Here is a 13,535-nt window from a genome sequence, read left to right on the forward strand (position 1 = left end):
AGGGAGGACAATTCCCAGCCTCCCTGTTCTGCCCTCTCTTCTCAGACGGCCAGGCCATGCCATGTCATGACCAAGAAGGCGGCAATGTCCAGAAGAAGAGACTTTTCCTGGCAGCTCCACAGTGAGGATCATGGACTGAGTTTGTTCTGCTGGGGTTCATGCTTCCTACAAGCTTTCTAGGAGGCCTTATGCCGCAGCTCTTCCTCAGGACCAGAAGAGCCTCCAGTGTTCTCTGTATTATAGGTTTGCTCCCACACTGCCCAGGCTCCATGCCACAGCCCAGTGCCTTCTGACCTTGATGGTGATGGCATTATGGTGTGGGGAAGGCACTAGGGCCAACTGAGTTACAGAGTTGGTAGTAGCAGATTCCCCAGTGGCATGCCAGTGCAACCCCATCCTCATCCCCACGTGATGGCTAGCGCCAGCGCTGGAAAACCCACCAACCAGGCTGTCTCTCCAGCACCTGAGAGCACCTTCATTAGGGCCAGCTCACAGCCACAGAAGCAGCTGGTGACTGCTACTACTATGAGGGCAAGTTACAACTGGTAGCTGACCTGCTTCTGCTGTCAAGCAAGGCTAATATAGTACTTTTCTAGGGCCCAGCCTCTTGTGCCGGTGCAAGTCCTTTGAGTAGTGCCAGGACACTATTGCATGTGTGAAGGGCTCTCCATTTTTACCCATGTGGTGCAGAAACAGCTTAACATGGCCACTTTGGAAAAGACCAAGACAGTCAAGTAGAGCTGGTCAACCTGTTGGTGTTGCTGACCGAATGGTCAGCCCACACAACCTATCTGGCTGTGATGGCCACAGCAGTCTGCTCAGCCAGGCCTGGTGGACCGCTACCGAATAATGACACACCGTTGCCATGGGGTGGAGCAGGTATTACTAAAGCTGCTGCTGGAGGTGTCACAGGGCCTGTCACTCAACCTCAAATTCTTGATGGACTCGTGCTCCATGGCAGTGGCTAGTGACAATTCACAGTACTACTGTTCACCTTCGAGGTGGGCGTCAAGTGCATGAGCACTAGCGCATTAGTACTGCTGGCCTATGAACGCTAGGGGAAGGTGGCACCCAGTTAACTACTAGGCAGTCGTTGTGCGCTCTTCAGTGGGCCCCTGGTGTAGGCAGGGAGAACACTGGTGGGCTTCACCAGTGAGCTGTAGTTCCTGGATCCGTGGCCGATGTAAGCACGGAGGCTAGGGTGGGGCAGACTGCCATCTTGGGTGGTTGATATTGACCTGAGTACTTCTAATCCAGTGCCTCAGGGATCTGACACTATACCCCAACGAGGTGCTAAGATGTGGGACCACAGTGTGAGGCTGAGGACTTCGGCCTGCACCGTGTCTGAAGGCTGTACCCTGCTGTCTCAGGCTTTAAGAGAGAGTATTTTCTCAGGACTCTACTGCCAGTGAATTCCAATTCTGTGAATTAGCAAATCCACAGCCCACATCCCTTCTTCCACCACCAGGCTAAAAGGAAGAATCTTATTTTCTGCCCCTCTCCATTTATACCTAAGAAATCATAGGTGAATACCCATCCCTGCCCCCATGTTAAATGCCCAAGAGGAATCTTCCAGAAGTCAGAGCCATGCACGCACACAGCTCACAAACCCAGAAGGCCCAGGTGTCAAGCAGCCCACATAGGAGTGGGGAACAGAAAACTGGTAATCTGCTGATTGTGGTTTAACCCCCTCCTTTCATCAACTGAATTTTGTTATTAATTGGGCAGGAGGGAGGTCATGTATTCATTTCTTTTTTTCTTATTCCTTTTTTGTTAATTTTTTTAAGCAGTCTCGTTAAATTAGGAGTATACTCAGTGTGGAAAGAATATTACTTTGCTGGGTGATTTAAAAATGGGGGAAAGCTACTGTGAGCATATTTTATATTAATTCTTTTTAATTATTATTTTCCTCTAACTTTTTAGTTTACACCACAGAGTGTTGTTACCCCAATGTCAGTTTCAAGTTTTTATTTTGCATGTATTAGAGTATTTCATCTTTTAAAATATTATGTTTCTCAACATCAAAAAAAAAGAATGCAAAGAGGGGCTGGGGATGTAGTTCAGTGCTAAAGTGCTTGCTTAGCATGCAAAAGGTCCTGGGTTCAATTCCTGGGGCGGGGGGGAGGAATGCAAAGAAACATATTTATTCCTCATAGAGCTTAACATACAAGTCTTTGTTCATGAGAAAAAAAAATTTAGTTTAAAATGTTTGCTGAGAACAGTAGCTAGTTCTGTTATGTTTAGTTACACTGTTGTGATATTGTTATTTTTCTTAAATTACCTTTTTTTTAAAGTAGATTATAAAGGAGTTTGGGGTTCATGATAAAATTGAGCAGGAAGTAAAGTTCTCTTATTTCTTCTCCCCACACATGTGCCTTCCCCCATTTTGACATTTTCAAAATGTGTATATATCTTCTTTACCTTCAAATAGAGACAGAGGTCGTAGGAGCAGATCACGCTTGAGAAGGAGGTCTCGTTCACGAGGTGGTCGCAGACGAAGAAGCAGAAGCAAAGTAAAGGAAGATAAATTTAAAGGAAGTCTTTCTGAAGGAATGAAGGTTGAGCAGGAGTCTTCATCTGATGATAAGTAAGAATAAAATTTAACCATAATTTTTCCTGTTTAGAGAAACTGTTTGACTAGAAAATTTAAGTGGCCACTTGATTACTTTAAGTGAATCAGTCATTTTTTCCTGAGTTAAAAGTTAACCTTTTGTAATGATTGGGCAAATTTATGGTGTAGGTGACGGTTTTCCAAATTTAGAAATGTCCACTTTGGCTGGTGTGAATTCTGGGCCATCATTTTATTGTGAGTCTTCCCTTTATTTTGCTTGGGAATAATAGACATATTTGTCCTGCCAATCTGAGTTACCAGTTTGGGGGAAGAAATTTATGACATTTCATTTTATGTTAAGTGTTGCCTGCTTGGTAGTTGGAGATAGCTGGTGGCAGGTAACAACCTTTTACAATGTAAAGATGGAGAAACTTTTCAATGACTAATAAAATAACAAACTAAGTTTTAAAACACACACTTGGTTGTCTAAATGGAATACCGTAAACATAAAACCAATTTAGTGCAGTAGTTTTCAAAAGGAGCTATTTACTTCCTTGGAGACATTTTGGCAATTGCTATCTAATGGCAGAAGGCATCCTCCAATGCACATGCTAATTCTCCACAAATTATTGTCCATACCAAAAACAATAGCACTAAGGTTGAGAGACCTTGATGAAAGTTTGATAATTAAGAAAGTTGGGTAGGGAATGGATGCTCAACATAGATCCTGATATCATCATAACAGTTGGCTTTTGTTTCTGCACAGCACATTTAGCAGTTAGGATAATAGAAAAGTTGCATTGAAAAGGATCAAAAAGCTGAGGAGGAGGTCTTTGGAGGGACAAGAAGGGAGGGACTGGGCCAGGGACAGTATTCAATAATTGAGTCACATTACCTTTCAGATTACAAACAAGTGTTTGCATGTGTATTTTTTATATGAAAGGGGCCAATACCTTTCATAAGCGTTGAAAAGGTTCTGTGACCCAGAATAGGTCCTAGACCTCTTTGTTATAGGTGATAAAATTGAGTATCAGTGAGGTAAAATAAACTTTCTAAAGCCCTGAAAGAGCCAGTGGTGCTTTTTCTAAATTAGGGATCTTTCTTGTTCCCAGTTTGGGTACCATGAAATAAGTGAGAAGAAAATAGACAGGAAATGTATATTACTAGCATTCCATATCAGAAAACTGACACAGTTGAAAAACAAGTAATGTGGCTTATGGCTTTTTTTGCTCTTACTTAATGACATTTTCCAGCTATAATATTAAGATGTAAAAGAGTTACAGTTATAGAATATCTTAAGGATGTTTGAAAAACGTTTTTGGTGTTTTTTTGGGTTTTTTTTTTTTTTTAAGTCTCGAAGATTTTGATGTAGAGGAAGAAGATGAAGAAGCTCTAATAGAACAGAGAAGAATACAAAGACAGGCAATTGTCCAGGTATGATATTTATTTATTTATTTTTAATCAGTTCTCTTGAGTAGTCACTGCTCTAGTGCAGATTTTTTACTTTAATAAAGAAATGACATCTGAAGAGGTCTTCAGAAAAGAAGCACACAAACTTAGTGAGACTTGAAGGAGTTACTTTAGTTATTAAAATAGATGTTTCTCTTTATTATACATGGAATTTTGATACAAACTTCCTTTGTAAGACATGAGAATTTGAGGTTTCATTTTCTAAAAATGAACATAAATTCTAAATAGATTAGAGGAATTTTATTTAGCAAAAATGTATGCCTTTAACTGTAAAAGCAAACATTTTAATGTTTATAAAGTAATGGCAAGCTTTCTAGTGCAAATGTGGTTGTTTATGAAACATTTGAAAAATAATTTTAAGACTAGAGTGACATAGGGTTGGGGATATAGCTCAGTTGGTACAGTGCTTGCCTTGCACACACAAGGCCCTGAATTCAATCCCCTGCACCACAAAGCAAAACAAAAAATTAAATGGAGGAAGACTGGAGTGATGGAGCAAATTGAATGGGAAAAGGGTGTTATACACAGATCGTGATAAAGTCCTTCATTGATGAGATTTGCTACCATAGAAAACTCTGTTTCTCCTTGGCTAGCCTTAGATAAAGCTATGTACAGTAGGTCATTTGTGGGCTTCAGTCCTTCTACAATGCCTTCTCTCATGACAGATGACAAAAAAAGAGCTACTATGATAGTCCTTATCTCCAGTCCTTGGGGCCAGAGGTGCTTCAGAACTTAGAAATTTTTGCATTTTAGGAAGGTAATATGGTGCATCTGTGTATATCATTTAGCACCTCAGTGACATCTGAAGTGACCCATGATTATTACATTAGTATTTCTAAAATGAGATGTACTGATGGTTACACTGAGGGAATAAATAAGATGATAAACAGCATCTCATCTGGTCTGGTCAGGTCAGGTTTTGCCACATGGTTAATGTGCACCAAACAGGCAGGGGGCAAACTTGAGAATTCTTTTGAATTTTGAAATTACATAAGGGATCGTGGATCTGATTAAACAAAGGTATAAATATTGTTGTTTTACATGGACACTGTTAACTTTTCAGTGCAACAACTCTTAACAAATTAAGTAGTAAATTCATTTAGCATCCAATTTCATGAAAATATGTCATATTGTTAATTACAGAAATATAAATACCTTGCTGAAGATAGCAATATGTCTGTACCATCTGAACCAAGCAGCCCCCAGAGCAGTACTAGAACACGATCACCTTCTCCAGATGACATCCTAGAGCGAGTAGCTGCTGATGTTAAAGAGTATGAACGGGAAAACGTTGATACATTTGAGGCATCAGTAAAAGCCAAGCATAATTTAATGACTGTTGAACAGAATAATGGTGAGTAAAATAGATTTTTGTCCTGGCCATGCATTTCTCTGAATTTTCAGCTGTATAACATTTTAGAGAGACCATACTTTCAATGAGATTTGGGGTTGAGGAAAAGTGAAAAGGAATAGAATTGTTGCTCCTGCTAACTATATCACAATAATATATTAGATATATTGTAATGAATGTTTTGTATAAATGTTTCTTTATTCATTCACATGTCCCAAAAAATAGTATAATGAACTCCCACATTTTCGCCACCTTCTGTTCTGCTTGCTGAGGCATTTTAAAACAGATTTTCAGGTGAATATGTATATGTAATGAAATGGATAATCTTTTAATATTTATTATCAGTATCTATTGACAGTTGGATGGTTTGACTCAAAATCCAATCATATGGGATAGATATCTCTTAAACCTTTCTTCAGCTTTAGTAGTTCTTTCTTTCTAATCCTGTTTTGTTTTTCTCCTCTTGCTACTACTCATCAGGGTACTGAGATTTCCTCTAACTCCAGTATTTCTTGAAAATTAATAGCTTACATTAGAAACCAGTAGATTTAGGTTTAATTTTTTTGGCAAAAATATTAGTAGTGTTGTACTGTTGTATCACATGTGGTGTATAGTTGTCCTGTTTTATTGCCATTGAAAGAACCACATCTATTTGATATAGTTTGCCTTTGGATGTTTACCTAATGATTTTAGCAGTCCTTGATCATTACTAAGGTACATTATTTCATTGGGGGTTCTAATATGGTGATTTTTTTTCTATCATTCTTTTTAATTGTTAAATTTTAGTTCTTCTATGAAAGAAACTTCCACTTTTGGTTATTCCAGAATATAGTTTGTACAGGAAAAGCAGGATGAATGTATGGTTATTTCTGTGTATTGACCAATTTTTATAATAAAAAACAGTGCCCTAGCAATCTCCAGAGAAAATTCATTAGTATTCATTCAGGTTTTTTTTTAATATTTATTTTTTAGTTTTAGGTGGACACAATATCTTTATTTTAATACTTCTTGATTTGGGGCCAGTATTATAGGTGAGAACTGATACCACATTGTAGTTTTAATTAATTCACATTTCTGTATAGTAACTGAAATTAGGTATATGTTCATATTCCAAAAGCTATTGCTTTTATTTATTTTATTATTTTTTTAAATACTGTGGATTGAACCTAGAGGCACTTCACTGAACCACCCCAGACCTTTTTTTAGTTTTTATTTTGGCCAGGTTCTCACTAAGTTGGTTAGGGCCTTGCTAAGTTGCTGAGGTTGGCTTTGAACTTGTGATCCTCCTGCCTCAGCCTCCTAAGGTCATGGGGTTTATTTTTGTGCAGTTTTCTGTGGAAATTTTTTTTTAACGTGTTGCCGAGAATCAAACCCAGTGCCTCACACATGCTAGGCAAGTGCTTTACACTGACCTACAACCCAGCCCCTTAAAATAGTTTTTGTTTGGTGGGGGTGGGGTGGGGACATGTATGTTTTTAAAAGAATACTTTCACTTTAATACAAAATTGTTCAGCTCTTTACTTGCTTACTTAAGCTTAACAGTGGCCAAAGTTAACTACTATTAACTGACTTTCCATTGACTTATATTTCAATTTGTATGTTTTCATCTTTCAAATACTAAGGCTTCTTTTTTTTTTTTTTTTTAAGGTTCATCTCAGAAAAAACTTTTAGCACCTGATATGTTTACAGAATCTGATGATATGTTTGCTGCATATTTTGATGTAAGTAATTTTTAAATCAACTACAGTAAAATTTATATAAGAAATACATGTGTGTATGAAGCAGGACATACCCGTAATTCCAGTGACTCAGGAGACTGAGGCAGAAGGATTACAAGTTTGAGGCCATCCTCAGCAGCCTAGCAAGAAAGAAGGTGTATAGCTCAGTGGTAGGGTACTCCTGGGTTCAATCTCCAGTGCCACAAAGTAAAAATATGTGTATGTCTGTTTACATACACGCAGAAGTGAGCATAACACTAATATAATAAATGTTAATATCTGAGTGAAGGGTACCTAGTTTGGTACCTTTCCTCTAAATCTGAATTTGTATCAAAATTTTAAAGCAAGCACAGCAGAGTAATTTGAGAGCTTCATGAAAGTCACGCATCAAACGACTACATGTATAATTATGTGCATATGTGTGTCTCAATACACATGTAAATAAGCGTACATTCATATATGTGGTGATTAGGTGAGATAAAGTGATGTCAGTATTTCCCAGGCCTTTTATTAGTCTACTTTTTGACTTCTGTGTTGTATGCAGTTGAGAACAACTATCAATACACTCAAAAGTGTGAGGCTATTTTCAATATAAATTTAAAAGGATATGAGAAATATAAGGTCTTAGTAAGAGGAAGTAGGGAGGATAAACACAATAGGGAAAATTAATGGTGTAGAAATAGTGTATGAACTCATTGGCAATTGCCTCCGGTAATCTGTGATGTATAAACTATAAGAGAGATACCAAAAAATGGATTAAGAGAGGATCAAATGAAGTATTGAACCAACTGAAGTATTGTTAGCCTTCATTTGCCTAGGTGATACTTGTGTCATTCAGCTTTCTGTTACTATAATGAAATACCTGAGATAACCAACTTAGAAAATGTTTAATTTTGCTGCCACTTTTGGGGAGTCCAAGGTCACATGGCCTCATTGCTATGGCCCTGTGTGTGGTTAGGCTATACAGCATGTACAAATACATGGTGGAACAGATTCTCTCACCTCATGGTCAGGAAGGGTGGAAGGGAGTGAAGAGGGCCTGGGATTCCGCATTTCCCTTCAAAGTCCTGTCATCAGTGACCTAAAGACTTCCTAATAGTGCTGCCCTGGGGACTAAGCCTTCAACACATGAGCCTTTTAGGGGACACTGAAGATCCAAACTATACCAGTATTAAAGAATCTTCTGGATATTTGTTCATATGCCAAAAGCTATTGCTTTTATTTGTTTTATTATTATTGAAGCAAAGTTCAAAAGAAGATTGATCCCAAGTAGTAGATTAATTTTCCAGATAGGCTCAACTGGTGCAGCCAACAACTGTCATACATTTCATGCATAAGTGAAAAGAACACAGTGTCTTCATGGAGAGGGCAGTGAAAGAAATGATTAAAGTTGGTAGGAAAGAGTTGGACATTATAACATCAGCTAAAGAAAGCCAGATCTGATTTTGAGTTTTTTTTTTTTTTTTAAATAATGAACTAATCATACTCATTAGTTTTTGGGGATTCTTTGTTATTTTTTTCTCCCCAGAGTGGTGTTGTAATATAAGACAATTTGGTAATCCTATTTTAGCTATATTGTATTTATTTAATTTGCGACAAAATGCTAGTTTTGTTGTTAGTTATAAAGAAAGTGCTTTGAATGTGTGATTAAGTGAGTAAATAATGTATGTCTCCTTAATTTCAGAGTGCTCGACTTAGGGCTGCTGGCATTGGAAAAGATTTCAAAGAGAATCCCAACCTCAGAGATAACTGGACTGATGCAGAAGGCTATTATCGTAAGTTCACGTTTCTTCTTAACTTAGGAGTTTATTGTAACCAAACACTGTGCCTGATGTAGTCACATATTGTTGGAGAACTTCAAAAAATCCCATCACAGTGCCATCACTTAAAAGTATGGCACATGCACCTATTGCATGAATCCCTGTTGTATTCTAGTAAGCAGCCAAGAAGCATTGCAAATTGAGGTGAGATATAAAGACTTGATATACAACCTAAATCTAATCAAAGTGATTTTCAGCCACAAAATAATGCCTTTGAAGGAAGAGGTCTATCACTTGCTTTTCTTGATCTGAAACCAAGAAAAATGACATAGAAAGAACTTTGAATGCCAGTAGTGCAGTATTTGATAGGCAAGAATACAATTTAAAATGTTTCATGGGACATTTCTTCCCTACTCAGTGTTAGAACAGAAACTCTTCTTGTAGTTATCTAAATGGGCATATAACTTCTAACTACATTTTTGAAAGAATGACTTTCAAATCCTGATTTTCCCTCTTGTAGAAAACCGCATAGTACAGTTTTTACACAATTTTTAAGTGATTGTTTTGTGTTTCCAGTTTTCTGTTCATTATTATAGTAAGACCTCTAAATTTTTAATTTGTTTTCTTAGGTGTGAACATAGGTGAAGTCCTAGATAAGCGTTACAATGTGTATGGCTACACTGGGCAAGGTGTATTCAGTAATGTTGTACGAGCCAGAGATAATGCAAGAGCCAACCAAGAAGTGGCTGTTAAGATCATCAGAAACAATGAGCTCATGTAAGTTCAGGAGACAAATGAGTTGGAGCCTTTAATATTAACACAGATATTTATGAATAAGCATTTTTTTCTAATATTTTTAAAAATGTGACACAATTTAAAATAAGTATTGCCTTTTTAAAGTAATGGAATCAGTTCTCTTTTACTGGATTTTTTAATTTGTTATGTGTAAAGTACTAGAACCATAGTAATAATTAATTTTTCAGTACCGTCTATTATGTAGTAATTATAATAATTAATTTTTCAGTACCTACTATGTGCACTAGTATAATTGTAGGCACATACCTTCTACTGCTTAATTTATATATAACTATCTTAACTCAAGACCAGAGGTGAGAAATGAAAAGATCATATCAAGTGTCACTGAATATATGGTGACAAAATAAAAACCGATTTATTAGGGGCTGGGGATGTGGCTCAAGCGGTAGCGCGCTCGCCTGGCATGCGTGCCGCCCGGGTTCTATCCTCAGCACCACATACAAACAAAGATGTTGTGTCCGCCGAGAACTAAAAAAAATAAATATTAAAAATTCTCTCTCTCTCCTCTCTCACTCTCTCTTTTAAAAAAAAAAACAAAAAACGATTTATTAGCAAATAGTGGGCATTATTGTATCTTATGTTTTTCCTTTAATAGAATAGATAATTGCCTTACTTGTGTTCAGTACATAATCTATACCACACTCTGAGCTGGGATTAATGTCAGCTTTCTGGTTTTGAAATATTACAAGTGTTGTGCATTTTTACTGATGTCTTAGAGGGTGTTTTGTTGGGAAGTCCCAACTTAAAAAATACAAAACTACTGGGCTGGGGATATGGCTCAGTTTGGTGGCTCAGCACCATTAAAAAAAAAAAAAAAACTACTTTTCCACATCACCAATGGTTGCACATGGTACATCAGATTGGGTCTAGCAAATGTTATTCTCATAAATTCTGTGTATGTTTAGTTTAGGCCTAACTTTCTTTTTCATTGCAGGCAAAAGACTGGTTTAAAAGAATTAGAGTTCTTGAAAAAACTTAATGATGCTGATCCAGATGACAAATTTCACTGTTTGCGACTCTTCAGGCACTTTTATCACAAGCAGCATCTCTGTCTCGTATTTGAGCCTCTCAGGTACAATGTCAAAGCCTATATATTAAATTTTTAAAAATGTAGCTTCTTCATCTCTACCAAACTCATTTTAGATCAATGCTGTGACAATTTTCTGGGTATTTGATTAGTGTTTTTCAGTCATTTCTTGTTTTTGTTTTTTTTAGCTTTGGTTAACTTCTTGACAATAATTAATATGTAAACTAATAGTTGACTATATACTATGTACCTGACACTAATCTCAGGTAGTCTGTAGGTCAGCGTCTTTGAAAACTAAATACTTCAAGGGAAGGATTAAGCCAGAATGAAAGAGTAAAAGTGATTGGGTAGAAATACAGTTTTTATCTTCAACTGTGGTTTCATTGTAGAGATTTTAAAGGTAAAAGCTCATTCTAAAAATATGAATTTTATCATGCATCTTTCCGTTTGTAGTGCTAGGGATTCAATCCAGAGGCGCTCTACCACTGAGCTGTATCCCCACTCCTTTTTCATTTTTGTGAGACAGGGTCTTGCTAAGTTGTTGGGGCTGACCTCAAACTTGCCATCCTTAGGCCTCAGCCTCCTGCATCACTGGGATTACAGGCATGTGTGCCACCATGCCCAGCTTCTATTTATTTTCAAAGTTGACTTTGAGAAGTTGTGTTGTGTATGCACAGTGTGACATGCTCTCATTTCAATGTAAAATAATTTTTGTCAAGGATTGGGAGGGGGATTCTGGAACAGAATATTTTAAATGTAAATCGTGTTTTGTACTTCATTTTAACTTACACTTGAAAATGTTTTACCTTTTATATTTCCAGTTTGCATTTTAATTCCTTTTGTTTTTGTTTTTTCTCTCCTAAAAGTATGAATTTACGGGAGGTATTAAAAAAATATGGTAAGGATGTTGGTCTTCATATTAAAGCTGTAAGATCCTATAGTCAGCAATTGTTCCTGGCACTGAAACTCCTTAAAAGGTGCAATATCCTACATGCAGATATCAAGCCAGACAATATCCTGGTAAGTCAAAACAACCAGGCTACTTTTTATATCCATTTTTTAAAATAGAAATATGATTATTACTATTTCAGAAAAGACATCTTTGAAATGTAAGTCAGAGTATTAATAACACCAATTATGAATGACTTGACCAAATTGTACCTTTTTTGGAAATTGGGCCCTGAAGTTTTACAGAAAATTATGAAGAAAGAGGAAATGGGTCTTTGTCCGTGCCCCCCCACACCTCTTCTGATTCATTGATTCAGAGTATACAATAACCCCGAGAATGCTTTTGTAGTAATAGTTTGTTTCTTCTGGTGTCTTTAAAAATTGCTATACATGTTGCTGTTTTGAAATAAGAAATTTTCACTTCTTTGTTCTTTAGTTTTTATAAATGGATGGAGTTAGGGATATTTAAGGGAATTACCCTCTCTTGAGCAGATATATGGTTCTGGGTTTAAAAGGTACCTAGAAGTAATCCCCCTCCCCGCTTTTTTATTATTTATTGCTCTAGAAACTGGCTCCTGGAGCCCAAACAGAAAAGCTCAGTTATGGTTTTAGGTGTAATATTGAGAGGCATCTCTTGAAGGTTTGACTTTCACTATTAGTGACTTCTGTTTTAACAACATGGGTTTCACAATGTTTGTAGTGTTTTTGAAATTTGAAAATACATCCTCATGGTACTGTGATTAATACTTTCACACACCTGTCCTTGGCCCCTTTTTTACCTTGCTCTATGGTGTTCACAGTTGTAAGCATATTCACAACTTGGAGAATTCCTGTATTCTCTGCCAGCAACATGTTCTGCTTTTCTGCCTCTCTTTCTTTCTCTTTCTTTCTTATTTTAATGCACACCTTAAATGCATCCAAGAGAGCCTTAGGAAAGGCCAAACATGTAAGGTGTCCTTTACTAGGAACTGTTTAAATTATGACACAGTAAACTCTTAAAAAATATGACTTTAACATTAAAGTTTCAGAACTCCTTAGGCTCTTTAGTTTAGGCTTCTTTTTCTTCTTTTTAATATCTTGATTATTCCTTCCAGATTGTTAATATTTATTCCTTTTTCACATGTGGTCTGAGCTTACATTGTGTTAATAATACTCTATCTAATTTAACTTGGGGTTAGAGTTGCTGAATAATTACAGTGAGATAGAAGGTACATTTTTTAAACAGATTGTAAAATTGAATTGCATAGCCAACTTCATAGTTGTTTTCTTTAAATGTTTCTTTCTGTTTAATTGTGAAATGTAGTATCCACATCAAAACATGTAATTTAGAAGATAATTATACAGTGAACACTCGTGGAGACTAAAGATTCAGACACTTGTCAATATCTTAAATGTTCTCGGTTTTAGTGCTTAGTTTTTCCTTGAATTAGTACTAAACTAGTATAGGGTTTTAGAAACTGAATACTTTTCCTTTTTTCTGAGGAAAAAATAGACCCAGAAAACACATGGAGCTCATGTTTGTTAATGAAAATCTCAATGTTTTAGCCTGTGGTTTTAGCCATCAGTGTGGGAAACTACCATATTCCTCCTGGAGGGAGTAGAAGTTGTATAGCTCACTTACATTCATATGAGGGGCTGTTGGTAGAGCCAGTGCTTAGTTAGCATGCTAAAGCCCTGGGTTCATTCCCTAGCACAAAATAAGCCCACAATATTAAAAAAGCTTCTTAAAAGAATTTTTCCATTTTTAAAATATCTATTTTCCTGATTCCCAAAATAAAGAAAATTGTAATTTATGGCAATTTAAAATAATCATTTGTTATAGTTTAGTTCTGAGGATATTGCTTACAATAGCCAAGTCTGTAAACCAAACATGCTTATGATACCTTCCTATAAA

The 13,535-nt window shown here is 36.7% G+C and overlaps 1 protein-coding gene and 1 pseudogene across 12 annotated transcripts in view; both read left to right on the forward strand.

The window, feature by feature from the left end:
* Positions 1-13,535, forward strand: part of Prp4k (pre-mRNA processing factor kinase PRP4K) — a 38,742-nt gene that overhangs the window by 16,562 nt on the left and 8,645 nt on the right. For all 12 annotated transcript variants that reach the window (XM_077801627.1, XM_077801623.1, XM_077801624.1 and 9 more), the window contains exons 4-11: positions 2,432-2,587; positions 3,904-3,985; positions 5,165-5,375; positions 7,020-7,093; positions 8,775-8,865; positions 9,480-9,627; positions 10,601-10,738; positions 11,560-11,713. In XM_077801627.1, coding sequence (XP_077657753.1) covers positions 2,432-2,587; positions 3,904-3,985; positions 5,165-5,375; positions 7,020-7,093; positions 8,775-8,865; positions 9,480-9,627; positions 10,601-10,738; positions 11,560-11,713 — 1,054 coding nt within the window. The remainder of the gene's footprint in view (positions 1-2,431; positions 2,588-3,903; positions 3,986-5,164; positions 5,376-7,019; positions 7,094-8,774; positions 8,866-9,479; positions 9,628-10,600; positions 10,739-11,559; positions 11,714-13,535) is intronic.
* Positions 412-1,432, forward strand: LOC113195543 (talin rod domain-containing protein 1-like; annotated as a pseudogene).

Source organism: Urocitellus parryii, chromosome 8 (genome assembly GCF_045843805.1).
Source record: "Urocitellus parryii isolate mUroPar1 chromosome 8, mUroPar1.hap1, whole genome shotgun sequence".
NCBI lineage: Eukaryota > Metazoa > Chordata > Mammalia > Rodentia > Sciuridae > Urocitellus > Urocitellus parryii.